Source organism: Rhinatrema bivittatum, chromosome 3 (genome assembly GCF_901001135.1).
Source record: "Rhinatrema bivittatum chromosome 3, aRhiBiv1.1, whole genome shotgun sequence".
Taxonomy (NCBI): Eukaryota; Metazoa; Chordata; class Amphibia; order Gymnophiona; family Rhinatrematidae; genus Rhinatrema; species Rhinatrema bivittatum.
Genome location: NC_042617.1, coordinates 189,216,955 through 189,244,555, shown reverse-complemented (window position 1 = coordinate 189,244,555; position 27,601 = coordinate 189,216,955). Strand labels below are relative to the sequence as shown.

The 27,601-nt window shown below is 46.1% G+C and overlaps 1 protein-coding gene across 2 annotated transcripts in view; it reads left to right on the top strand.

Annotated features, from left to right (window-relative positions):
• The window catches only part of SHPRH (SNF2 histone linker PHD RING helicase), a 425,259-nt gene that overhangs the window by 41,483 nt on the left and 356,175 nt on the right, over positions 1-27,601 (top strand). For both annotated transcript variants that reach the window (XM_029594036.1, XM_029594035.1), the window contains 2 exons: positions 7,993-8,214; positions 22,750-22,828. In XM_029594036.1, the coding sequence (XP_029449896.1) occupies positions 7,993-8,214; positions 22,750-22,828 (301 nt within the window). The remainder of the gene's footprint in view (positions 1-7,992; positions 8,215-22,749; positions 22,829-27,601) is intronic.

The window sequence follows — 27,601 nt, the reverse complement described above, 5'->3', positions numbered from 1 at the left end:
ATTGCTCTTTGGCAAGGATCTTGAGGAAATGATCAAGTCTCTAGGGAAGAATAAAGTCCATAAGTTGCCTGAGGACAGGCCAAACGGGAAGAACTTCCCGTCTTCTCGTTCCCGCTTCAAAGGGAATCAAAGATTCCGGGTCCCAGACCCTCGGTTCTGCTCTGAGACAAGTCTCCGGTTGCTAACAGTCCTGGTCTCAGTCCTTTCAAGGTCATCAACCCGGCAGAGATGGCCGTTCCCAGGGAGGAAGTGGCGCCAAGTCTTCCCAATGAGACGAGGCTGGTCCACTCTTCAGTCCCACGGATAGATCGCCTATCTCTATTTTGTGAGGAGATGATCAAGATCACATTGCACTAGTGGATCCTAAATATGATAAGACACGGTTATGCTTGAGTTTGCTTGTCCGCTAAGAGACTGATTTTTGGTGTCTCAGTGTTCGTACTGGGAAAGGGTACTTGCAATAAGGGCCACCATCCGATGTCTATGTCAGTTGGGAGCCATTGTCCCCATCCCCCTAGACGAACGAAGATCTGGCTGCTACTCCATCTATTTCATCGTTCCCAAGAAGGAGGGCATGCTAAACCCAATCCTAGACTTGAAAAGGGTAAACATGGCTCTGAAGGTTCCTTGGTTCCGGATGGAGACACTGTGTTTCGTGATTGCGGCAGAACACAAAGGGGAGTATCTGGCCTCTCTGGATTTGACTGAGGTTTACCTGCACATCGGAATTAGCTCAGATCACCAAAGATATGAGGTTCATGATTCTGGGTGAACATTTTCAGTTCTGTGCTTTTCCCTTCAGCCTGGCTATGGTGCCCAGGACTTTCACAGAGTTGATGGTCATAGTGGCTTCGGCTCTCCGAAGGGAGAGAGTTCTGGTTCACCCTATCTGGATGATTGATTGATTCGAACAAAGTCAGAATCCCTTTGCCGTAAGGCAGTGGATTTGGTGCTCAGGCATCTCCAATTGCTTGGGTGGATCATCAAATTTAGCTAAGAGTCATCTAGTTTCTTCCCACAGTCTGGAATGCCTGGGGGCGCTTTTTGACACGAAGATGGGGAAAGTGTTCCTTATCGAGGAGCGGATTACCAAGCTTCAGGCTCAAGTTCCAGGATTGTTAGACAAATGAGTTCCCAAAGTCTGGGATTATTTACAAGTGCTTGTGTCTATCGCTTCTACCTTGGAGTGGGTTCCATGGGCCTTTGCTCACATGAGGCCACTGCAATCGGCCTTACTGTCTCGCTGGGACCCGTTATCAGAGCTTTATCAGCTACCTCTCCCTCTACTGGAGTCTGTTCAGTCTAGTCTCTCGTGGTGCCTCTGACAGAACAAGTTGAGCCGGGGAGTGGATCTCGATATCCCTATTGTTGCGTTGGAGGTGGACCCTTGGGCCAAGATGGGGTTGATGCAACCCGTAGGTGAGGACCTACGAGTCCCCACCGTCAGCAGGTGGAGTGGGCTGAAGGCAGAGGCCGCTGGAGCTTCACCTATACCAGCCCTCATTCCCCACGGGTTGAGCCTTTGAGTGCCAGGGCCGGCATGACTTAGGTGGGCCTTGAGGTTGATTAACGAGAGAGGTTGGTTCAGTCCAGAGACAGCAGACGATAAGTGGCGTAGTCGTATCCTGGACTGGGTTCGGTACTGGAACTCGGGTGCCAAAGGAACAGAGATTGGCTGGGGATGCTCGAGCAAAGGTAGGCCGAAGCCTAGTAAGTCCACGTCTAGGGAATAGGCTAAAGGAGGCGTCAATGACAGGCCTGGATCAGGGCTGGCGGCAAAGCGGAGGTTGTGGCAAGCAATGCAGAGTTCAGATCTCGGAGAAAGTCAATAGCGTTAGTCAAGGCAATGCTCTGATGATGGAGAAATACAATAGCGGTAGTCAGGCATAGCAGAGGTCTGGGTCTGGAGATAGGCTGTAGCATAGTCGGGTGTAGCGGAGATCGATATCCCTAGAGTCAGTCCAACACATAGACAAGACAGGAACAACGGAGGTCAGGAACGAAGAATAGAGAGGATTCTCTAGCAGCAACGAGTACTCGAGTAGCGAGGAGACCTGTTGCAAAGCTAACGCTATGGAGCGAGGCCTGAGCTTAAATACACTGAAGAGTTTGACGTCATTATCCAGGGCCGCGGCCAGGTTCCTGCTGCGGGCCCTTCATAAGGATCAAAGGTTCGTGCGCGCCTAGGGAGGGGCGCGGCGTGGGTAGTGGCATCCTGAGCTGCAGTACTGGGGACCGAGGCAGAGCCGGAGGCACTGGGGCGGCCCGAGGTCGGAGCTGGCGACCTACCGTCGCCAGCGAGGAGGAACCAGGAGCTGGAGTCCACATGAGAAGGTGAGGGGGCCACGCCGCAGGTCTGCCGCGGACTGCACGCTTAACACCTATCTGGATGATCGTTGCTACTGAAGCCAGTCTCTTCGGCTGGGGTGCAGTATGCCAACATCAGTCGGTACAAGGCTGCTGGTCTCCGGAGGAAGCTTCCTGGTCCATCAATCATCTAGAGACCAGGGTGGTGCGTCTGGCCCTACTAGCATTTCTCCTCTTGGTGAGAGACCGGCTGGTGAGGGTCTTGTCGGACAATGCGACAGCAGTGGCTTATATCAATCGCCAGGGAGGTAGGAAGAGCCATTCAGTGGCACAGGAGGCCCAGCTTCTGGTAAATTGGGCAGAACAGCATCTGGAGTATTTGGCTGCCTCGCACATAGCGAGCTCAGACAACGTGCAAGCAGATTCCCTAAGTTACCAGCAGCTGGACCCCGGGGAGTGGGAACTGTCCAGGGAAGCTATAGTCATTGTTCGTCGTCGGTGGGGGACCCCCATGCGTGGACTTGATGGTGACCTTCCGAAATTCCAAAGCACTGTGATTCTTCAGTCGATGACGAGAAAGAGGAGCAGAGGGAGTAGATTCCTTAGTTCTGCCTTGGCCAGCGGATGTCATGTTGTACGTGTTTCCTCCCTGGCTTTTGGTGGGCAAGATTCTACAGAGAATAGAGATTCATCTGGGCCCAGTGATTCTAGTGGTGCCAGAGTGGCTGCGATGTCCATGGTTCGCAGACTTGGACAACCTAGCAGTGGATGGTCCCCTGCGGCTCACCCATCTACCAATCTTACTGCATCAGGGACCTGTTTGTTTAGATCAGGCAGATCGATTCTGTCTAGCAGCTTGGCTTTTGAAAGGTGGCAGCTGAAGGAAAAAGGTTATTCAGTGACGGTCATTGCTATTCTCTTGCAATCTATGCAAGGGTGTGAAGAGTTTTTGATTCCTGGTTTTCCGGTTGGCGGGTGGACCCTAGGCGAGCGTCTGTGAGACACACTTTGGCCTTCCTTCAAGATGATATGGCAAAAGGGCTGTCCTTTAATTCTCTTAAGGTTCAGGTGGCGGTGCTAGGTTGTTTCTGAGGCAAGGTTCGTGGGTCATCGCTTTCGGCTCATCTGGATGTTTTCCGTTTTCTTAGAGGCGTGAAGCATTTGTGCCCTCCTGTCCGACAGCTGTGCCTGTCCTGGAACCTTTATGTGGTCTTAAGGAGCCTATGTACACTCCCCTTCGAGCCTCTGTGGCCTGTGACTATGAAGGATCTGACTTTGAAAGTGGTCTTTTTGGTGGCAATCTGTTCAGCTGGTAGAATTTCTGAGCTCCAGGCACTTTCCTATAGGGAGCTCTTTTTGAGAATCTCGGACGAGGGGTGTTTCCTTGCAGATGGTAACTACCTTTTTATCCAAGGTGGTATCCTCCTTCCACATTAATCGGTCTGTGGAACTCCCATCCTTCTCAAACTTAGATCCAGGAGCGCTGCACGCTAGAGATTTATGTCGTCTGGATGTCAAGTGAGCCTTGATGAGATACTTGGAGGTTACAAATATTTTCCGCATGACGGACCACCTTTTTGTGTTGTGGAGCGGTGCCAAGAAAGGGCATAAAGCATCAGAATTGACTGTTGCGAGGTGGTTGAAAGAGGCTATTAATTCAGCATATATTTGTCAGGGTCGCCCGATTCCATAAGAACATAAGAAATTGCCATGCTGGGACAGACCAAGGGTCCATCAAGCCCAGCATCCTGTTTCCAACAGAGGCCAAAAACCAGGCCACAAGAACCTGGCAATTACCCAAACACTAAGAAGAACCCATGCTACTGATGCAATTAATAGCAGTGGCTATTCCCTAAGTATAATTGATTAATAGCCATTAATGGACTTCTCCTCCAAGAACTTATCCAAACCTTTTTTGAACCCAGCTACACTAACTGCACTAACTACCTTCTCTGGCAACAAATTCCAGAGCTTTATTGTGCGTTGAGTGAAAAAGAATTTTCTCCGATTAGTCTTAAATGTGTTACTTGCTAACTTCATGGAATGCCCCCTAGTCCTTCTATTATTCGAAAGTGTAAATAACCGAGTCACATCTACTCGTTCAAGACCTCTCATGATCTTAAAGACCTCTATCATATCCCCCCTCAGCCGTCTCTTCTCCAAGCTGAACAGCCCTAACCTCTTCAGCCTTTCCTCATAGGGAAGCTGTTCCATCCCCTTTATAATTTTGGTTGCCCTTCTCTGTACCTTCTCCATCGCAACTATATCTTTTTTGAGATGCGGCGACCAGAATTGTACACAGTATTCAAGGTGCGGTCTCACCATGGAGCGATACAGAGGCATTATGACATTTTCCGTTCCATTAACCATTCCCTTCCTAATAATTCCTAACATTCTATTTGCTTTTTTGACTGCTGCAGCACACTGAGCCGACGATTTTAAAGTATTATCCACTATGATGCCTAGATCTTTTTCCTGGGTGGTAGCTCCTAACATGGAACCTAACATCGTGTAACTACAGCAAGGGTTATTTTTCCCTATGTGCATCACCTTGCACTTGTCCACATTAAATTTCATCTGCCATTTGGATGCCCAATCTTCCAGTCTTGCAAGGTCCTCCTGTAATGTATCACAGTCTGCTTGTGATTTAACTACTCTGAATAATTTTGTATCATCCGCAAATTTGATAATCTCACTCGTCGTATTCCTTTCCAGATCATTTATATATATATTGAAAAGTACCGGTCCCAATACAGATCCCTGAGGTACTCCACTGTTTACCCTTTTCCACTGAGAATATTGACCATTTAATCCTACTCTCTGTTTCCTGTCTTTTAACCAGTTTGTAATCCACGAAAGGACATCGCCTCCAATCCCATGACTTTTTAGTTTTCGTAGAAGCCTCTCATGAGGGACTTTGTCAAACGCCTTCTGAAAATCCAAATACACTACATCTAGGGCTACGAGCTCATTCTACTCATTCTCAGGCAGCCTCTTGGGCAGAGTGTCATTTAGTCTCTCCTCAGGAGATCTGTAGAGCGGCTACTTGGAAGTCATTGCACACTTTTGCCAGACATGATCATTTGGATGTCCAGGCCCCGAGGGCTGGAAATTTTGGTGCGAGTGTGCTGCGAGCGGGACTTTCCCAGTCCTACCCTACTTAGGGAAGCTTTGGTACATCCCAAGAGTCTGGACTGATCTTGGTACATACAGGGAAAGAAACATTGGTTCTTACCTGCTAATTTTCGTTTCTCTAGTACCACAGATCAGTTCAGAGTCCTGCCCTTGATTAGCAAAGGTTAGTAGGAGAGTCCGCTCGATCTATCTGTATTTCTGTATGTTATCTGAAGGGCACAAGTTTTGTTGATCCTACATACATTTTTGTATAAGGACGCTTTGTTATTGAATGTTTTTAGGGTTATTCTCTTCCCCCTGCTCATTTGGGGGAGTATGCCTGTTTTACTTAAATCTCTTTCCTGGCTTGGGAACAGATTAATACTAGGGATTGCAGGTGGAACTTCATCTTAAGCGGCAGGGTCAGTAAAACTTTCTCTGTCCCCATCTACTGGAGGGGAGGCAAAACCCAGGAGTCTGAACTGATCTGTGGTACTACAGGAACGAAAATTATCAGGTAAGAACCAATTTTCCTTTGAACCTGAACAACCTTCTCTAGAATTTTAGATAAAGAAAGGTATGTTAGAGCAGTGATTCTCAACCCTCTCCTAGAGGCACACCTATCTAATGAGATCTTCAGGATTGCCACAATGAATATACATGTTATAAATTTGCATTAATTGAGACCCATGATATGCAAATCTATCTCATGAATATTCTTTACGTATATTCTGAAAATCTGATAGGTTAGGTGAGCCTTCAGGAGAGGGTTGAGAAAATACTGAGTTAGAGATTGAACAGTAATTTTCAGGAGAATCTGGATCTTTTTAAGCGCAGGGTGTGGAACCACAGTCTTCTGTTTCTGGTAATATATCAAGTTCCAGGCTTGTGTTCATGATGTTAATAAGTGGAGGAAAGAGATGTAGATTCAGATTCCTTAACAGGTGATGCAATACCGTGCGCTGACTGCAGCATATGGCTGAACCTGCGATTGGACACGTGTCCAATGGCGCGCATAGGTAAAAACACTTATCACATGCAAATGCATGTTGATGAGGCTATTATCTATTTTCCCCATGCAAAAAAAAAAAGTGCCTCTGACGCGCACATTTTTACTCGCCAAAATTAACGCCTGCCCTGAGCACGGGTATATGTAGTCCTGACATCAGATTGAAATCTGACTCCATCTCCAACTGCTATCAGGAGCACACTATACCCATTGGTCCTGAGTCCATCTGTCTCCACTAAGGAAAATGAAATTATCAGGTAAGTAATTTCTCCATTTCTTACTAAGGGCTAATCTTGCAAAGTACCTTCAAAATTCCTTAATTTATAGATGAGGCAGGAGTCCGACATTGGGTCAGATTCTACATCTGAGTACATTGTATTTTTACCTAGTACTCTTATTGGTTTTACTCAGTAGTCTAGCCATGCACTTTTGAGTAAATGATTACAAAACTTATGGTTTTAGCCAGAGATTTGAAAATGTGTCCATGACTTACTCAGCAGGATAGAAATGCACTTGCCATATACTATTCTCCCACTTCCCACCACTACCATACCCACCACCATCACATACAGCCTTTTCCTCCTCCTCCTCCTCAGTACCCTGCTCCCATCCATGCAAGCTTCTCAGCCTCCTCCTCCTGCTCCTCCTCACCTCTATGCATCCCTCTCATAATCTTTTCTATGGCTTTGCTGCTGAACATGGTGACTGCCTTCTGGATCCCGACTGGCGTAGAAGATGCTGCCTTCTCCCAGCAATGTGGAAATCAGCATGTCAGTCATGAAAATCCATTTGCTTCAGGCAAACTGACTTACAAAAGCCTGGTTTCAACTTAAAGTACATTTTACACTAACTTTTAACAAAGTAATAGGAAGGGGGACAATGAGAAAGAAGTTTGATAAACTTAATATGTTTGCCCAGTTTCCTATCTTTGCTTGCAAGACTATTAAAACATTTCCTTGCTTCCTAATGTAAAGTCGAAAGCATATGTAAACTGTAGGCAAATAGAGGCCATAGACAACATGCTGTCAGAGCAACAATTTCTGGATCTTCTTGAAGATTGTTTAAAATTCAATTTGACACCAAAACCTTCAAAAAAGAGTTAAAAACCTGGATATTTACCAGAGCCTTCTCAGACGCACTTAATCATCAACACCAACAGACTCCCAACCAGACAACACCAAGAAAACAGAGATACAATCCGGTCCACCCATGAAATCTCAACACAACCACGAAACCTACAATAGTCGTTCAAGAACATTTTCCTATATATAATAACTAGCCCTACTATTAATTCCACCAATGTTACCTAACTTTTTCAACTATGTCACTCTCTTTTAAAACCCTAATGTTACTTTGTCCTCATATATTTTTCCTGTAAACCGTTGTGATGGCAAAACCGAATGACGGTATACAAAACATGTTAAATAAATAAATAGAAATAAGTTCATAGTGTCTGTAATGTTACAGACAGCACAGTCTGATAAGTGTGCAGCAGGACTGTTACTAGGTTGGTACTACTCAGCAAGGCCACAGTGGTAATGGATTTTTGCATCCACATGCAGATGTTTTGGGTGATGAGGAAGAGGAGGAAGCAGATACAGAGCTGGAGAGACAAAACATAGAAGAGTTGTATGACTATGTGAGACATACACATCAGCAGGAAATGCGGCTTCTAAAAGAGGACGTACAGCACCCAGCATTGATCCCTGTGCTTAAACCATACCAGAGCGAAGCTGTGAACTGGATGCTGCAGAAGGAGAATTTTAAAAGAACCTCTGTAAATGGTAAGTGAACATAGCAATGCCAGAGACAGCAAATATCTAGTATAGCTTAATAAACTGAGTGCAAGTGTCTTTTGTGGAGATGGTGCACACTTCTGTAATTATTTTTTATATGTGCTTATATCAGAATATTTTGTAATGAGCAGTGTTGCGTTATTTGCTTCTTCAGATAGTCTGAAGGAGAATTTGCTGCTGGTTTAATAAATGTCATTGGGGTGACCTTTTATTGGGAGATGGAGTTGAAAGAAGTGATTGCTTCCTCTGGTGCATGTTACATTCTGTAACATGCAAGCTCTTTTGCCAATGACTGCGCACTTTGACTGCCAGTGAGCCAACTGGTTAAGTTTTGTACTATTTTCACAACAGACCTATAAGTCTTGGGGTTTCCACTCTTTGGAATAATAGCAGAAAAACTGTGGAGTTTCTCTACATCTTGCTGCTTCATAGCATGATTATGCCTCTCAGACTTTAGTAAAACTGAGCATTTCTTAGCATCCAGTCAGATGAATCCAGAGCAAATGGGTTATGCCCCACTACCAGCAGATGGAGACAGAGCAAACTGACGTCACAGTACATATACCCTTGTAATGACATCAGCCTGCCAGTATTCTCCATCTCCAGCAGTTGATTGACATGCATCTTCCCACTGGGAATGGCTTCATTTTAAAGAAAAGGAGAATTAAGGAAATAAATTTGCCATGCTCTCCTGTGGTGATACCAAATGGTCCCTCTCCCCGAGTTAAGAATTCCTGAGGTGATTTCCATGGTCCCTCAGATGAGTGCCTTGGTCTGATAGCTGGTTTCAGCCAGGGTGGACTTAGCTCCTTGAGTAGCTGAAAAGCAGTGGGTGAAGGAAGCCGAGCGCAGCATTGACAGCACATGCCCTCTCCCCCCGCAGCCGGAGACCGTCTCTGTACTCAGCCAGGTAATGCTGAACTCCGATAAGTTTAAAAAAAAAAAAAAAAAGATTATACAGAGACCTAGAAGGAGGTTTTTGTTGTGTAGGGCTTCCTACTTCCCCCAGTCTCTGTGCTCGATGCTCTATTCCGACATTTGTCCAGCTCCATAGGAGGTTGAGGGACGTGGGCAGCCTGGTGGGTTGAGCAGTAGGGATGTGAATCGTTTTAGGACGATTAAAATTATCGTCCGATAATTTTAATATCGTCTTAAACCGTTATGGAACACAATACAATACAGATTCTAACGATTTATCGTTATAAATCGTTAGAATCGTGAGCCGGCACACTAAAACCCCCTAAAACCCACCCCCGACCCTTTAAATTAAATCCCCCACCCTCCCGAACCCCCCCCCCCCAATAACTTAAATAACCTGCGGGTCCAGCGGCGGTCCGGAACGGCAGCGGTCCGGAACGGGCTCCTGCTCCTGAATCTTGTCGTCTTCAGCTGGCGCCATTTTCCAAAATGGCGCCGAAAAATGGCGGCGGCCATAGACGAAAAAGATTGGACGGCAGGAGGTCCTTCCGGACCCCCGCTGGACTTTTGGCAAGTCTCGTGGGGGTCAGGAGGCCCCCCACAAGCTGGCCAAAAGTTCCTGGAGGTCCAGCGGGGGTCAGGGAGCGATTTCCCGCCGCGAATCGTTTTCGTACGGAAAATGGCGCCGGCCATACGCGTATGGCCGGCGCCATTTTCCGTACGGAAAATGGCGCCGGCAGGAGATCGACTGCAGGAGGTCGTTCAGCGAGGGTTCCGGCGCCTCGCTGAAGGTAGACAGTGCCAATGTCTACCTTCCCATTTTGGAAAATGGCGCCGGCTGAAGACGACAAGATTCAGGAGCAGGAGCCCATTCCGGACCGCTGCCGTTCCGGACCGCCGCTGGACCCGCAGGTTATTTAAGTTATTTGGGGGGGGGTTCGGGAGGGTGGGGGATTTAATTTAAAGGGTCGGGGGTGGGTTTTAGGGGGTTTTAATGTGCCGATTTTTCGATTTTTAACGATTTTTAACGATTTTTCACGATATTTTACCCCCCCAAACGGCAACAATACGATTCCCTCCCCCTCCCAGCCGAAATCGATCGTTAAGACGATCGAGGACACGATTCACATCCCTATTGAGCAGCCTTAAGCTAGGTCCTGCACTGAGGGTTTTCGCTGCATGCCGCATGGTAGGCTGCAACGGCATTTTGCGTGCTTTTTAAGGATGCCTTCTACAGGATTGTCAGTCCAGTGTGTGCGTCTAACTGTGCGCCCAGGTTGTGTGTCCAGTTTTTGGATGCACAGTTGGGCCTTGTAGACTGTGTCCATGTTAAGCAACACCATAGTGGCCGCTCACCTTCCTCTGTGCAAAAGTAGTACTGTCCGTTTAAGTTTATTGTGTGCTTATTTTTGGGCACTTAGGTAGGCGCCTAGGTGTGTGATACCTAAGTGTTGCACACATTTTTGGGCGCCTAGTTTGAGCGTGCAAAAAACCCCCCAAAAAACACCTAGACGCAAGCCTCCTTCTGCGGCCCGGAGGCCGCCCTTCGTGCACCTCTTCTCACGCAGCTGGAGCCGCGGACTTGGTTTCTTCCTGCGGCCCGGAGGCTGCCCCGAACCCTGCCTCCGTGGCAGGGAGCCACCGTCATCCTGCCCCCGCGGTCGGGGGCCGTAACGCCATCGACGGGGTCCTCGCTCAGCAGGCTGGAAGCTGCCCAAGGGCCTGCCTGTGAATTGTCTGCCTCCCCTGCTCTGCTGTCGCAGCGTGCAGGAGAGCACCGCTGTCTGTGGTCCTGCTTCTTCTCTTCAGCCTTCCCTTAGGCGCCGTCGTGCGCCTCTTCTCAGAATTTAAAGGGCCAGCCACAGGAAGTGTTGCTGGCCCCACCTTTGATTGGACTTCCTGCTCCAGCCCCATAAAGGGCTGCTCCGTCACTTCAGTCTTCGCCTTGTATCGAAGTTACTTCACTCTGGAGGATCCTGCCTGCCAGAGCTCAGTCAGGTCTTCTTCGTGGAGCTCCTCATCGTTTCAGCTTCATGTCATGTCAAGTCTTCATGCCTGAGGTCCTCGTCCAGGTGTCCTGGTGTCTCGTCTTGATCTTCTGCTTCCTGATGTTCCAGCCTTCCGGTTGTCTTGTCCCTGTGCTCTTGAGCCTTCCGTTCTACCGGCCGTGGATCTCCAGGTGACACTTCTTCGTCTTGGGAGATGCCGGCAGTGGACTCCGGTCCCTGCGCTCCTGAGCTTCATGACCTGCCAGCCTTTGTGGAGCTCCAGGTGACATCTGGCTCCATCGTCTAAGTTCTGCCTCGGCTGGATTCCTCCCTGTGCTTGTTCCGCTCCCAGCGTGGTCCATGACCAGCCTCCTCGGGCTGTGTAGGGCGCGCAGTGGGACAAGTTGGTCCGCGACCAGCCCATTGGGTCCGCCCATGAAGGTGGGCTGAGTAGGGCGCCCTGAGAGACAGTGCCAATGTCTACCTTCCCAGCTTCTCGTCTTGTTTGGGATGCCGTTGCATCGACCCTCGTCTGCGATGCCGTTGCATCAACCTTGATGTCATGTGTTCATGTCAAGGCCTGTCTGCCCTCGTCCTCAGGCCAGGCCTGCTGCTCCATGCCGATCCAAGCGGCGGGTCCGAAAGGGCTCGGAATGGTCGGAGGACCATTCAACTTCCAACATCTTGTTGTTGGCCTTAGGAGCTTGCAGGCCTAGTAGAGGGTAAGATCATCTGCCATACTGGAACACACCGTCAACCCTCGGTTCCGTCCTGGATCTGTCTGGGGTTGGGCTGAGGCCCAAGGGCACACAAAAACACCCGTCATGTAACATAAATATATCGAAAAGTATGGATTGTAGTACAGATCCTTGACTCACTCCACTATATACCCTTTTCCACTGAGAAAATAGTCCATTTATTCTTACTCTCTGTTTCCTGTCTTTTACCCAGCTTGTAATCCATGAAAGGACATCACCACTTATCCCATGACTTTTTATTTTTCTTAGAAGCCTCTCATGAGGAACTTTGTGAAATGCCTTCTGAAAATCCAAATATACTACATCCCCCAGTTCACCTATATCTACATGTTTATTAACCCCTTCAAAAAAGTGAAGCAGATTTGTGAGGCAAGACTTGCCTTGGGTAAAGCCATGCTGACTTTGTTCCATTAAACCATGTCTTTCTATATATTCTGTGATTTTGATCTTTAGAACACTTTCCACTATTTTTCCTAGCACTGATGTCAAGCTAACTGGTCTGTAGTTTCCAGGATCGCCCCTGGAGCTCTTTTTAAATATCGGGGTTACATTAGCCACCCTCCAGTCTTCAGATATAATGGATAATTTTAATGATAGGTTACAAATTTTAACTAATAGATCTGAAATTCCATTTTTTTGAGTTCCTTCAGAACCCTGGGGTGTATACTATCCGGTCTAGGTGATTTACTACTCTTCAGCTTGTCAATCAAGCCTACCACATCTTCTAGGTTCACCGTGATTTGGTTCAGTTCTTCTGAATCATTATCCATAAAACCTTCTCCAGGTCACGTATCTCCCTAACATCCTCTTCAGTAAATACCGAAGCAAAGAAATCGTTTAATCTTGCCACGATGGCCTTATCTTCTCTAAGTGCTCCTTTAACCCCTCGATCGTCTAATGGTCAAACTGACTCCCTTGAATGTTTTCTGCTTCGGAAATATTTTAAAATGTTTTTACTGTGAGTTTTTGCCTCTGTGGCCAACTTCTTTTCAAATTCTCTCTTACCATGTCTTATCAATGTCTTATACTTAACTTGCCAGCGCTTATGCTTTATCTTATTTTCTTCTTTTGGATCCTTCTTCCAGTTTTTGAATGAAGATCTTTTGCCTAAAATAGCCTCTTTCACCTCACCTTTTAACCATGCCGGTAATCGTTTTACCTTCCTTCCTCCTTTCTTAATGTGTGGAATACATCTCGGCTGTGCTTTTAGGATGGTATTTTTTAACAGTGTCCACGCCTCTTTCACACTTTTACCTTTGTAGCTGCTCCTTTCAGTTTTTCTCTAACTATTTTTCTCATTTTCTCAAAGTTTCCCTTTTGAAAGTTTAGTGCTAGAACTGTAGATTTACTTACTGTCCCCTTCATGTCATTAATTCAAATTTGATCACTATTGCCAAGCAGCCCCACCACCGTTACCTCTCTCTCCAAATCCTGTGCTCCACTAAGAATTAGATCTAAAATTGCTCCCTCTCTTGACGGTTCCAGAACCAATTTCTCCATAAAACTGTCATTTATTCCATCCAGGAACTTTATGTCTCTAGCATGTCTCGATGTTACATTTACTCAATCAATATTGGGGTAATTGAAATCTAATCACCAAAAATGAGGAACCAAAATATTAATTCCAAAAAAGTGGCCTAAGAAGGTGTCAGCAAGCCTTGACGTTATGTGTCACTCTCAAGCAGACACTAACCGGTCTTATCTATCATTCACCTTCATCATAATTTTAATGCAACAAAAATATTTTTTCTTTTTTCAAAAATTAATTAAAAATGTCCTCCATTATTATTAACAAAATGACTCTTTCATACACAGTTGGTAGGGGAGCCCTACACGGGCCGGTGTTTCGCTGAGTAAGCTTCCTCAGGGGCGTATAGAAGCATTTCAATGCAGAGCCACATATCTGAAATGAGTATAAATGAAAAAGAATTGCACATTTTATAAGAAAAGGTGAAAACAATACTTATCTCAAGACACCACGGCTACCATATTAGACGGGACCAGACGTCTCAACCATCTCAGAAAGAAACAAATGGAGGAACCCGAACCGAGGCTAACGTCCCTTTAAATACGCCATGTTTTAATGACGTCAGCCATCAATCATGAATTGGTGTTGAAACATCTGTCAATGATCGTGAATTGAAAAACAGGAAGCTTACTCAGCGAAACACCGGCCCGTGTAGGGCTCCCCTACCAACTGTATATGAAAGAGTCATTTTGTTAATAATAATGGAGGACATTTTTAATTAATTTTTGAAAAAAGAAAAAATATTTTTGTTGCATTAAAATTATGATGAAGGTGAATGATAGATAAGACCGGTTAGTGTCTGCTTGAGAGTGACACATAACGTCAAGGCTTGCTGACACCTTCTTAGGCCACTTTTTTGGAATTAATATTTTGGTTCCACATTTTTGGTGATTTGATTATATATTGTGGTTTACCGTTGACTCCTTTGTGTGAGTGGTAATTGAAATCTCCCATTATTACAGCATTACCAATTTGGTTAGCTTCCCTAATTTCTCTTAGCATTTCACTGTCCGTCTCACCATCTTGGCCAGGTAGAGGGTAGTATACTCCCATCACTATACTTTTCCCCAACACACAAGGGATTTCCACCTATAAAGATTTGATTGTGCATTTAGTCTCATGCCATCCATAGAAACATAGAAACATAGAAATGACGGCAGAAGAAGACCAAACGGCCCATCCAGTCTGCCCAGCAAGCTTCACATTTTTTTCTCATACTTATCTGTTTCTCTTAGCTCTTTGGTTCTATTTCCCTTCCACCCCCACCATTAATGTAGAGAGCAGTGATGGAGCTGCAACCAAGTGAAATATCAAGCTTGATTAGTTATGGGTAGTAGGGGAAGTAACCGCCGCAATAAGCAAGCTACACCCATGCTTATTTGTTTTACCCAGACTGTGTTATTCAGCCCTTATTGGTTGTTTTTCTTCTCCCCTGCTGTTGAAGCAGGGAGCTATGCTGGATATGCTTGTAGTATCAGTTTTTCTTCTCCCCTGCCGTTGAAGCAGGATATGCATTGAAAGTGAAGTATCAGGCTTATTTGGTTTGGGGTAGTAACCGCCGTAACAAGCCAGCTACTCCCCACTTTGTGACTGCAAATCCTTTTTTCCACATTTCCTCTTGCTGTTGTAGCTTAGAGCGATGTTGGAGTCACAGTAACCATGTGTATGTTTATTGAATAAGGGTATTGTCTCCAGGCAGTAGCCGTCATTCTGGCTAGCCACCCACTCTTTATTGACGGCCTCTTGATTTTATGGATCCACAGTGTTTATCCCACGCCCCTTTGAAGTCCTTCACAGTTCTGGTCTTCACCACTTCCTCTGGAAGGGCATTCCAGGCATCCACCACCCTCTCCGTGAAGAAATACTTCCTGACATTGGTTCTGAATCTTCCTCCCTGGAGCTTCAAATCGTGACCCCTGGTTCTGCTGATTTTTTTCCTATGGAAAAGGTTTGTCGTTGTCTTTGGATCATTAAAACCTTTCAAGTATCTGAAAGTCTGTATCATATCACCTCTGCTCCTCCTTTCCTCCAGGGTGTACATATTTAGATTCTTCAATCTCTCCTCATAAGTCATTTGATGAAGACCTTCCACCTTTTTGGTCACCCTTCTCTGGACCGCCTCCATCTTGTCTCTGTCTCTTCGGAGATACGGTCTCCAGAACTGAACACAATACTCCAGGTGAGGTCTCACCAAGGACCTGTACAAGGGGATAATCACTTCCCTTTTCTTACTTGATATTCCTCTCTCTATGCAGCCCAGCATTCTTCTGGCTTTAGCTATCGCCTTGTCACATTGTTTCGCCGACTTCAGATCATTAGACACCATCACCCCAAGGTCTCTCTCCTGCTCCGTGCACATCAGCCTTTCTCCCCCCATCGAATACAGTTCATTCGGATTTCCATTCCCCATATGCATGACTTTGCACTTCTTGGCATTGAATGTCAGCTGCCATGTCTTCGACCACTCTTCCATCTTCCTTAAATCCCGTCTCATTCTCTCCACTCCTTCCGGCGAGTCCACTCTGTTGCAGATCTTAGTGTCATCCGCAAAAAGACATACCTTACCTTCTATCCCTTCCGCAATGTCGCTCACAAAGATATTGAAAAGGACCGGTCCCAACACCGATCCCTGCGGTACACCGCTTAAAACCGCTCTCTCTTCAGAGAGAGTTCCATTTACCATCATACATTGTCTTCTGTCCGTCAACCAGTTTGCAATCCAGGCCACCACCTCGGCACTCACTCCTAAGCTTTTCATTTTATTCACCAGTCTCCTGTGCGGGACAGTGTCAAAAGCTTTGCTGAAATCCAAGTAGATGACATCGAGTGCTCTTCCTCGATCCAATTCCTTGGTTACCCAGTCAAAAAAGTCAATCAGATTTGTCTGACAGGATCTTCCAATGGTGAATCCATGCTGCCTCTGGTCCAGCAATTCTCCCGACTGTAGATAGTTCACTATTCTTTCTTTCAACAGTGACTCCATTACTTTTCCCACCACCGAAGTGAGGCTAACCGGTCTGTAGTTACCAGCCTCTTCTCTGTTCCCACTCTTGTGAAGCGGGACCACCACCGCTCTCCTCCAATCATTCGGCACCACTCCCGTTTCTAGGGATCTATTGAATAGGTCACACAGCGGACCCGCCAGCACATCTCTGAGCTCCCTCAGTATTCTGGGATGAACTTCATCAGGATACTGAGGGAGCTCAGAGATGTGCTGGCGGGTCCGCTGTGTGACCTATTCAATCCCTGACATAAAGCTGTGTGACCTATTCATCCCTGACATAAAGCTCCACCCCGCTTCCCAGATGGTCCTATCTGTCATTGCGATATAATTTGTACCCTGGTATAGCACTGCCCCATTGGTTATCCTCCTTCCACCATGTCTCTGAGATGCCAATTAAGTCTAAGTCATCATTCACTGCTGTACATTCTAATTCTCCCATCTTACTTCTTAGACTTCTGGAATTAGCATACAAACATTTCAAAGTGAGTTTTTTGTTTGTATTTTCATTCTGCTTTCTAATTGATAGGGATAAATGGGAATCTTTTAGCTCAGGTGAGTTTTTAATTACAGGCACTTGGATTACTTTTCTTATTAATGGAACCTCACTGTTGGGAAGCCTTAATTCTAATGCATCATTAGTATCCTTTGAAAATACCTTTAAAAGCCTATAATTAAAAGTGATTGTCGGTTTTCCCCAATTCAGGTGGGGTGCCTGATTTAGGAACTTCCCTAACTGGTTCCTCAGCAGGAGAAGGTAGCTCAGTGAGTACATATCAGGTAGGGATGTGAATCGTTTTTCTGATGGATGAAAATATCATACGATATTTTCAAATCCGTCAAGTATCGGGGGGAGGGCTTGAAAGTGATAGGAGAACCCCATGAAATGTTCGTGTGGTTTTCTTATCGTTTTGAAGGGGGGGGGGAGGGAAGAAAGGGCAAACAAAAAAAAAACAACCCCCAAACCCACCCGACCCTTTAAATCTAATTATTTAGAATCCCCCACCCTTCCAACCCACCACCCCAAATCTTCTTAAAAGTACCTGGTGGTCCAGCGGGGGTCCCGGGAGCGATCTCCCGCTCTCGGGCTGTCGGCTGCCACTAATGCGATGGCCCTTTGCCCTTACCATGTGACAGGGGCTATCGGTGCCATTGGCTGGCCCCTGTCACATGGTAGGAGCAGTGATGGCCTGCGCTATTTTTGAAGATGGCGCCGGCCATCCATTGCTCCTACCATGTGACAGGGGCCGGCCAATGGCACCGATAGCCCCTGTCACATGGTAAGGGCAAAGGGCCATCGGCGCCATTTTGTTTACTGGCAGCCGACAGCCCCAGAGCAGGAGATCGCCCCCTGAGATCGCCCCCTGGGACACCTGCTGGACCACCAGGTACTTTAGAAAAGTTTTGGGGGGGTCGGGAGGGTGGGGAATTCTAAATGATTAGATTTAAAGGGTCGTGTGGTTTTTTTTTTTTTGGCTCGGGACAGCCGGAAAAAAAAGCGGTCAGAACCGCGAAAAATGAAGATTTCCCATGGTTCTACAAACACGATTCTGGAAACAATTCTGGAACGGATTCACATCTCTAATCTCACATACCTTCTGGTCTGGATACTTCTACTTTTTCATGGGTATAATTTTTTCCAGGGGTTGCAATCCTTTCTTCAGGTGCAGTCCTCAGCCCTGACCAGTTCTCCCAGAACAGAGGTGCAGGTAGGATCCTTGCCTGGATCTTCTATCAAGTGCCGGACAACTCCTGGAATGGCAGCAGGACCTCTGGCTAGAGATCCGGATGTCACGGATGATGTTGCCGATCCTGACTCTCTTGAGGATGGTTAAATGTCCCCCAGATTAGAACCATATAGTAATGGTTCTTTCATAGAGATGCATTGCCAGCTCTGATTTCCCAGACCTTGAAAATGCTTGGAGTTCCTGGGTCAGATTCAGTGTCTGAGCAAAGAGAAATCCCATTTTGGTTTCCTCACGTAAAGACTCTTGTTTTTTCCCTGGGATGGAAGCCATTCAAGAATTGATCGAGTGGGGCGCCCTAGAGGCTAATTTCAAAGGGGGTCAAGTTTTGGAAGGCCTATACCCTCTGGATTCAGTGGTAAGAGAGCACTTACATTTTCCAAAGATAGATGCACTTTTGTGTGCAGTCTCCAAGCAGACTACTATTCCCGTGGAAGGAGGAGCATCCTTAAGGGATGCTCATGATAAAAAAGATTGAGACTATCCTTAAGCAAGCATTTGAAGTGGTGGCAGTGACCTTGCAGATCACTTCTTGCTATTCTTGGTGGCTCGCTTATGTTTGCTTCTCTCCCAGGAGGTTGATGACTCTGGGGTAAACTCCAGGGCAGTTATGGTACCAGCTGCTGCTGCCTTTGCATATTTGGGCTGTGATTTGTTCTGGACTTCAGCCAGAAGGGTGGCTTCGATAGTAGCGGCCAGGCGTCAGTTATGGTTGAGAAATTGGTCAGTAGATGTGACCTCCAAGGCTAACCTCACCAAATTTCCCTTTAACGACTCGCTTTTGTTTTGCAGCGAATCAGAGAAACTGACCAGTAAGTGGGGTGAATCTCTGGTTCCTCATTTAATGGAGGATAAGAAGCAGGTGCAGCACACTCTTAACATGAGAGATCGTGCTAGAGGTTCCAAGCATTTTCGACCCTATAGAAGAGTGACCTTTCAGAGGACTTGACCCTTTCATCCCCAACAACCCAGAAGAGGCACAGGCTTGGGTAGTGGAACCTCCCGAGCTTCTCAGTGAAAGTTCGCTGACCCAACCCTGTGAACAGGAGATGGGGGACACCTCTCTCTCTTTTATCAGAGGTGGGTCGAGATCACATCGTATCAGTGGGTCCTGAAGGTGATACGAGAAGGATATGCGATGGGATTTCACAGCATTCCTGGGGACGAGTTCATGGAGTCTCCCTGCCACTCCCCACAGAAGAAGCAGGCAGTGGAGGGTACATTGGCATGGCTCCTTAGTCTGAGGACTATTGTCCCAGTACCCACGTGTCAAGAAAATGCAGGGTGATATTCCATTTATTTCATTGTGCCAAAGAAGGAGGGCTCTTTTTGTCCCATCTTGGACTTCAAAGATATCAGCCGTCATCTGCCAGTGAAGCATTTTCGCATGGAAACATTGTGCTCGGTGATAATGTCCGTGCAGTCGGGGGAATTTCTGATCTGTCCGAGGCATATCTATACATTCCCATCTGACTAGAACATAAATGCCTCCTGCAGTTTACAGTTCTGGGATGCCACTTTCAGTTTCGGGTGCTGCCCATTGTTTTGGCCACTGCTCCCAGAACCTTTTCCAAGATAATGGTAGTAGTTATGGCAGACATGAGAGAGGATGGAATCCTAGTACACCCATATTGGGACGACTGGCTGATTCATGCTAAGTCACCTGGTGACTCGCAAGGTGATTTCCCTGTTGCGGGAGATCGGCTGGGTAGTAAACCTGGCTAAGAGCAGTCTTCAGCCTGTTCAGTCAGAATACCTCGGGGTTTGGTTTGACATGAAGCTGGGCAAGATTTTTCCTGCTGGAATCTTGAATTCAGAAGTTGCTGGTGCAACTCCGTCTGTTGTTGAACACTCTGTTCCCAACTGTGTGGTCTTATCTGCAGGTACTGGCTTAATGGCGGCAACCCTGGAAGTGGTTCCTTGGGCAAGGGTGCATATGTGTCCTCTGCAGTGCTCCTTGCAGACTCAGGACTATTCGATTTGGCTCCACTTCCCAATAGAGGTCTCCTCCCAACTGTACTGGTTGCTGGAGGTGGATCATCTAAGAAGGGAAGTCTCCCTAGCCCCACCGGACTGGCTAGAACTGATAATGGATGCGAGTCTCCTTGGTTGGGGAGCTCACTATCAGGAGCTGACTGTGCAAGGACGCTGGAATGCAGAAGAGTCTCTCTGGAACATCAATCGGCTGGAAGCCAGGGCGGTCCGGTTGGCATGTTTACAGTTCAGCAACAGGCTGCAAGGTTGATCAGTTGAAATAATGATGGACAACGCAACAACTGTGGCTTACATCAATTGGCAGGGAGGTACCAAGATCCAACAAGGGTCACTGGAAATAGATCAACTTATGGAATGGACAGAAGTGCATCTCCAGATGATCTCAGACTCACACATAGCAGGATAAGACAATGTAAGGGCAGACTTTCTCAGCAGGGAGATTCTGGTTCCAGGAGAGTGGGCGTTGTTAGATGAGGCATTTCAGCTGATTCTGCACCGTTGGGGTCTTCTGTTCCTAGACCTCCTGGCGACTTTGCACAATGCTGTGCAAAGTCTGTGACGCACGTTGGCTCCACAGTAAAGTTAACTTACCTTTTAACTATCTTTCTTTCCTCCACCTATCATTGTAATTTCCTTTCTCAGTTAAATGTAAACCGACATGATGTTTTTTTTTTTTTTTTACGAATGCCGGTATATAAAAGTTATAAATAAATAAATAAATAAAAATATAATGCGAAAGTTCTGCGATTCTTCAGCCACAGGAGAGATTCAAAGTCATTGGGGATTGATGCCCTAGTGCAGGAGTGGCTGGAAGACAAGTTACTATATCCCTTTCCTCCATGGCCCATGTTGGGCAGATTGTTTTGTGGGATCGAGCGCTACAGAGGAATGGTACTTTTGGTTGCTCTAGACTGGCCCAGGGGACTATGGCATGTAGATCTGCAGAGGCTCCTGGTGGATTTGCTTCTTCGACTTCTGGCGCAAAGGACCATGTTGTGGCAGGGACCTGTCCTTCACAAAGATCTGACTCAATTTTGTTTTACCATATGGTCCTTGAAAGGGTCACTTGCTGAAGTGAGGATACTCTGCGGCAGTGATTTCCACCTTACTGAGAGCTAGAAAGTTCTCCACTTCCTTGGCCTATGTGCGAGTTTGGAGAATGTTTGAGGCCTGGTGGTGAGGATCGAGATACTCTTCCTTCCTTTGTCCAGATTCCACTCATTTTGGAATTTTTGCAGGATAGCTTGAATAAAGGCTTGGCTCTCAGTTCCTTGAGGAGGCAAGTAGTGTCTCTCACTTGTTTCATGAGTCAGATAAATGGTGGATCCTTGTTGGCTCATCTTGATGTGGCCTATTTTCTGAAATGCGTGAACTATCTTTGTCCTCCCTTGTGGTTTCCAGTGCCCCTTTGGAGTCTTAATTTGGTATTGAATTTCTTGGCAGGCCTTACATTTACACCTTGAGGTTACTGACCTTGAAAACGCTGTTCCTTATGACAATTAGCTCTGCACTTAGGGTTTCTGAACTCAAGGCTTTTCCTTCAGGTGACTCCAGAAGCGGTACAGCTGTGTACTACTCCTTCATTTTTACCAAAGGAGGTCACTGAGTTTCACTTGAATCAGTCCCTCTCCCTGCCGTCTTTGGACAGAGAGAGAGAAGAAGAGGAGTATTGTCTGTTGCAGGTCATCAGGTATCTGGAGGTTTCTAAGCCTTTCTGGATGTCGGATCGTCTGTTCTTTACGGTGGTTCTAGACAGGGAGAGCCAGCCTCGCAGGCTACTATAGCTCGCTGGATTAAGGAGGTAGTCACGGCTGCATATGTGGATGCAGGGAAGCCTTTACCTAGTCAGATTAGGGTTCATTCCACTAAGGCTCAAGCAGTGTCATGGGCAGAAGTTAGATTGTTGTCCCCTGTCGACATTTGCTGAGCAGTGTGTGATCCTCCTCACACATCTTCTCCAGGTATTATCGTCTGGATGTGCAGGCCTAGGAGGATGCTCCTTTGCATATGTGGTTTTGACTAGACCGCGGGCAGCCTCCCGCCCTATTCGGGAGTAGCTTGCGTACATCCCACTTGTTCTGGATTCAGCTGACTGGACCTGATAATTTCCTTTACTTTAGGACAGTCAGAGGAATCCAGCTTCCCTCCCCTGGCTGCCGAATGATTGCATTACGGTCCTCTTGTGTAACTACATGTTACAGGGATTACTGGTAAGTGTTAATCCAGTCCCTAGACATGTTTATACATTCTTGTCTGAGCTCAGTGTTGCCTGTTGGCCGAGTATTGAAATGGTTATCTGTTTAATCAATAATTGTGCTAGTCTGTCCACAGATGCTTTGAAGACAATACTGGCAGGCTGATGTCACTGCAGGGGTATATGTACTGTGACGTCAGTTTGTTCCGTCTCCATCTGCTGGTAGTGGTGCATAACCCACTTGTTTTGGATTCATCTGACTCTCCTAAAGAAAAGGAAATTATCAGGTAAGTAGTAATTTCTCATTTTTGCCTGTCAGTATTTCACAACATGTGCTCATGCAGGAAGTCTCTATACAATAGTTTAATGCTTTTTCTTCCACTGTCTTTTGTCTAGAGCGTGCTATGCATTTGTTATGGCGAGAGGTCACCACATCAGATGCAGTGAAACTCTACTACAACCCATTTACTGGCTGGTAAGAACTTAAGAAGTGCCATACTGGGTTAGACCTGTAGTCAAATAAGCCCAGCATCCTGTGACAGTGGCCAGTCCAGCTTGCCTGGAAGTACCCAGCAAATCCCAATGTAAAAATCTGTTTTATGTGGCTTTCCCCAAGACTTAAGGGGTGGAGAAACAAGCATGTGGCTGGCTAATAATTTTCCACTTGTCCTCTGCAAAATATGTCCAAACCATTTTTTAAACTCTGTTATACTAGTAGTCATAACCATATTTTCTGGCAACAGGTTTCATAGCTTAAACCTCTGTCATATACCCTCTGTCATCTCTTCTCCACGTGGAAGAGCTGTAACTTATTTAGCCTTTCTTAATAAGGGAACTGTTTCATCCCGGCAATTATTTTTGTTGTTGTTCTTTCTCTTTTGAGTTGTAGTGACCAGAATTGTACACTGTACTCACAGTGTGGCCTCTCCACGGAACAATTACAGAGGCATAATTACATTCTCAGCTTTGTTTATTCTTTTCTGAATAATTCCTAACATTTTATTTGCTTTTTTTGGCTGTTGCCACACATTGAGCTGGTTTTCAACATGTCCTCAATGACTGCAAGGTCCTTTTTCCTGGGTGGTTACTCCAGCATTGGTTTTCGCTACTATGGATACACCATCTTATTTTCATAGCTTTGCACTTGTCCACTTTAAATTTCATCTGCCATTTAGATGTCTAACTCCCCCGTCTCGCAATGTCCTTTTGCAGTTCTTCAAAATCAACTCATATTTTAACTACTTTAACTAATTTTGTTTCATTTGCAAATTTGTTTACAGCTCATTATAGAACTGTAAGAAAGAATGTTTTTATTGTTATTTGTGTTAAATGTTTTATTTTATTGTATTTTATTTGTATTTTTTTTAATTAATTGCAATTAAATGTTCTCATTATTCTCTGTCGAGAATGGAGAGTCATGTGGATTAGAAATCTTTTGAAATAATAAATGGTATGTTGCAGATTAATAGGAGTAGACTTGCAATTCCATATTTGAGTTCTTTTAGAACTCTTGGGTGTATACGATCAAGTCTTGATGATTTGTTGCTATTTAGCATGTCAGTTTGATCTTTCTTAGTGTACAGACAGATGAATCCAAAAACAGTGGGTTATGTACCTCTTACCAGCAGATGGAGACGTGGTCTAAATGATTCCCTCACAGGCTTCTTGCTTTTGGTGTACTTGAAAAGGTTTTGAGTATTGGTTTTTGCCTCTGTGGCAAATTCTTCTTGAGCTCTTTTTTGACCTGTTATATTGGTATTTTACATCTATTGTGCCAGTGCCTGTGCTATTTTCTTCTCCTCTCCTCATTTGGAGTTGCTTTCCATTTTTTAAAAGATGCCTTTTAGAAACACAGAAACTTGACGGTAGAAAAAGACTGTATGACCTATCCTGTCTGCCCATCCACTCAATTACTTTAGCTTTACAATTCTCACACTCCCTAAAAATCCCCTGTATTTATTCCATCTTTCTAGAATTCAAATATCATTTTTGTTTCCATCACCTCCATTGGGAGGCCATTACATGCAACCACTACCCCTTCTGTAAAGAAATATTTCCTAAGATTACACCTGAGTCTATCCTCTTTCATCCTCATCCTTTATTAGCCTCATCTTCATCCTCATTCTTTAATAGCCTCTTTCCCAGCACCATTTTATAAAGCTGACAATCATTTGGTCTTCTTTCAACCTTTTAAAATGCATGAAACACATTTTGTCTGAGCTTTCAAGATGGTATTCTCTATTGACAAGCAGGATCGAATTAGCCATGACACGTGGGTGACGTCATCTGACCGCGCCAAAAATGGAGACTCTTTTCTAAGTTCATAAGCTTTTGCTATACTAAATATGTGTGGGTATTCCCCTGCAGGTGTTGCCTTGTGAGGGTCTATTTTGTCTGAGCCTCAGCATGGATATATACCCTTTCTCCCCAGGAAATATTTTATACTAATTGTTTTTTCAATACTTTTTTTTTTATTATTTTTGTTGCCTTACTGCCTTGGCAGCCTCCCAAAGAGGACTTTTCAGTGCTATTTAAAAAAAAAAATTCCACAGAGTGTCTGTCGCCAGGAAGCCCACTCACAGTGAATGGTTTCAAAGATTCTATATGCAGGAGGAAGATGTCCTTTACTGAAAGGCACAATATGTTGCTGCTGCCTTGGACTGGCCCACGACCAGGCGAATTGGTGGCCACATCTCTCTGCGGTCCCAAAATTCCAGTTCCTGGAAAATGAAGACTCTGATGTACCACAATTGATCCTTCTCCTGGAGCAGAACCTCTTCATAGAAACATAGAAATGACGGCAGAAAAAGACCAATCGGCCCATCCAGTCTGCCCAGCAAGCTCCCACACTTATTTTCCCATACTTATTTGTTTCATTATTTTCCCATAGTTATCTGTTTCATCTACCAGCAAGTTCAGGGCCGTTGTTGGTAACTTTTTGATTCAAATTTCCTGCCATCCCCTGTCATTGATGCAGAGAGTAATGTTGGAATTGCATCAAAGGTGAGCATAAGGCTTAATGGTTAAGCGTAGTAACCGCCGCATCAAGCAAGTTACCCCAATGCTTGGTTACCCAGACTGCACAGATCAATGCCTTGTTGGATGTTGTCTGAATGTAAAACCTGTTTTCCACATTTCCCCCTACTGTTGAAACAAAGAGCAGTGCTGTATATGTATTCAAAATGATGTATCATGCTTAATTGGTTTAAGGTAGTAACCGCCGTAATAAGCAAGCTACCCCCACTCTTATTTGTTTACCCAGATTATGAAGTTCAGTCCTTGGTGGTGGTTGTCTGAATGCAAATCCTGTTTTCCACATTTCCCCTTGCCGTTGAAGCAGAGAGCAATGTTGGAGTTGTGAAGGCTTATTGAGTAATGGTAGTAATCATCAGGTAGTAGCCTCCATTCCAGTACTCCACCCCCATGGCTCTTCTCTTCATTCCCATCCTCTAGCCTTTATGGATCCACAGTGTTTATCCCATGCCCCTTTGAAATCCTTCACAGTTTTAGTCTTCACCACTTCCTCCGGAAGGGCATTCCAGGCATCCACCACCCTCTCCGTGAAGAAATACTTCCTGACATTGGTTCCTCCCTGGAGCTTCATATCGTGTCCCCTTGATCTACTGATTTTTTTTCCATTGGAAAAGGTTTGTTGTTGACCATGGATCATTAAAACCTTTCAAGTATCTGAAAGTCTGTATCATATCACCTCTGCTCCTTCTCTCCTCCAGGTTGTACATATTTAGGTTCTTCAATCTCTCCTCATAAGTCATTTTATGAAGACCCTCCACCTTTTTGGTCGCCCTTCTCTGGACTGCCTCCATCCTGTCTCTGTCCCTTTGTTATGTTTTGTAAGGTTTGGGTGGACCTTTGACACTGTGGCAGCTGACCACGCCCACGGGGGGGAAGTCCCGTGAGGGGCCACAGGTCAGGCTCAGCTCTGGACACACAAACACATATTATATCTTTATTTAGACAGTTTGTGAAGCCACCAGAGGTGGCAGTAGTGAGTAGAAGATGGAGCCCGGCTGGGCTAGTATTCTTCAGGGCGCTGGAACAGCGGTTCCTCCGATAGCAGTGCTGTAGTGAAAAGAACTGAGAGAATGAGTACACTGAGATATTCACAGAATCCCCAGTATAGAGAAGCCCCGAGATAGGGAGAGCTGGCCCTCGAGGAGCGAGTACCAGATCCCTGGGAGCAGAGACTAGTTGGCAAGTACTTACGTAGCAGTTCTACATAGGAGATGGCACTGGTGCTGGAATGGAGGCAGGCCCTCGAGGAGCGAGTACCTGGTTCCAGGGAAACAGCTCTGAGGAGTAGATGGTCGTAGTACTCACAGATGGTGTCTGTAGCAAATTCTTCCAAGTAGAAGAGGAGATGGACACAGGCAGTGAGTCAGGGAACATGGGCCCTCGAGGAGCGAGTACCGGTTCCTGATAGTGATCTGAAAGAAGCAGAGAGGCCCCTGAGGAGCAGGTACCCCGTTAGCAGAAAAGAGTCCAATAGAGGTTGGAGGCAGAGTAGCTGGGTACGGAGAGCGAATCCCATCCGTAAGAAATCCCTTGCTAACTCAATGGCTAGCAATAAACACTAGGCTTAAATATCCGGGCAGCGTGATGTCATCACGGGGATGCCCCTGAGGTTCGCGCCATAGAGGAAATAAGAATGAGGGCCGCACGGCGTGTGCGCCCTAAGGTACCTGAGGAGCATGGAGGGAGGCAGCGCACAAGCCGGTCCAGGGACACTGGAGAGGACGGCGGGCAGACGCCGCGGCAGCCAGACGTCCTCAAGGAGCAGGAGGAGTCGCAGAAAAAGAAAGGTAGGTGGAGTGAAGCCGTCGGGCAGCGACGGTTGCCAACACCCTTTGGAGATACGGTCTCCAGAACTGAGCACAGTACTCCAGGTGAGGCCTCACCAAGGCCCTGTACAAGGGGATCATCACTTCCTTTCTCTTACTAGATATTCCTCTCTCTATGCAGCCCAGCATTCTTCTGGCTGTAGCTATCGCATTGTCACATTATTTCGCAGACTTCAGATCATTAGACACTCCTCCTTCTGCTCCGTGCACATCAGCCCTTCACCCCCCATCAAATACAGTTCTTTCGGATTTCCACATCCCATATGCATGACTCTGCCCTTCTTGGCATTGAAACTCAGCTGCCATATCTTCGACCATTCTTCTTGCTTCCTTAAACCCCATCTCATTCTCTCCACTCCTTCTGGCGTGTCCACTCTGTTGCGGATCTT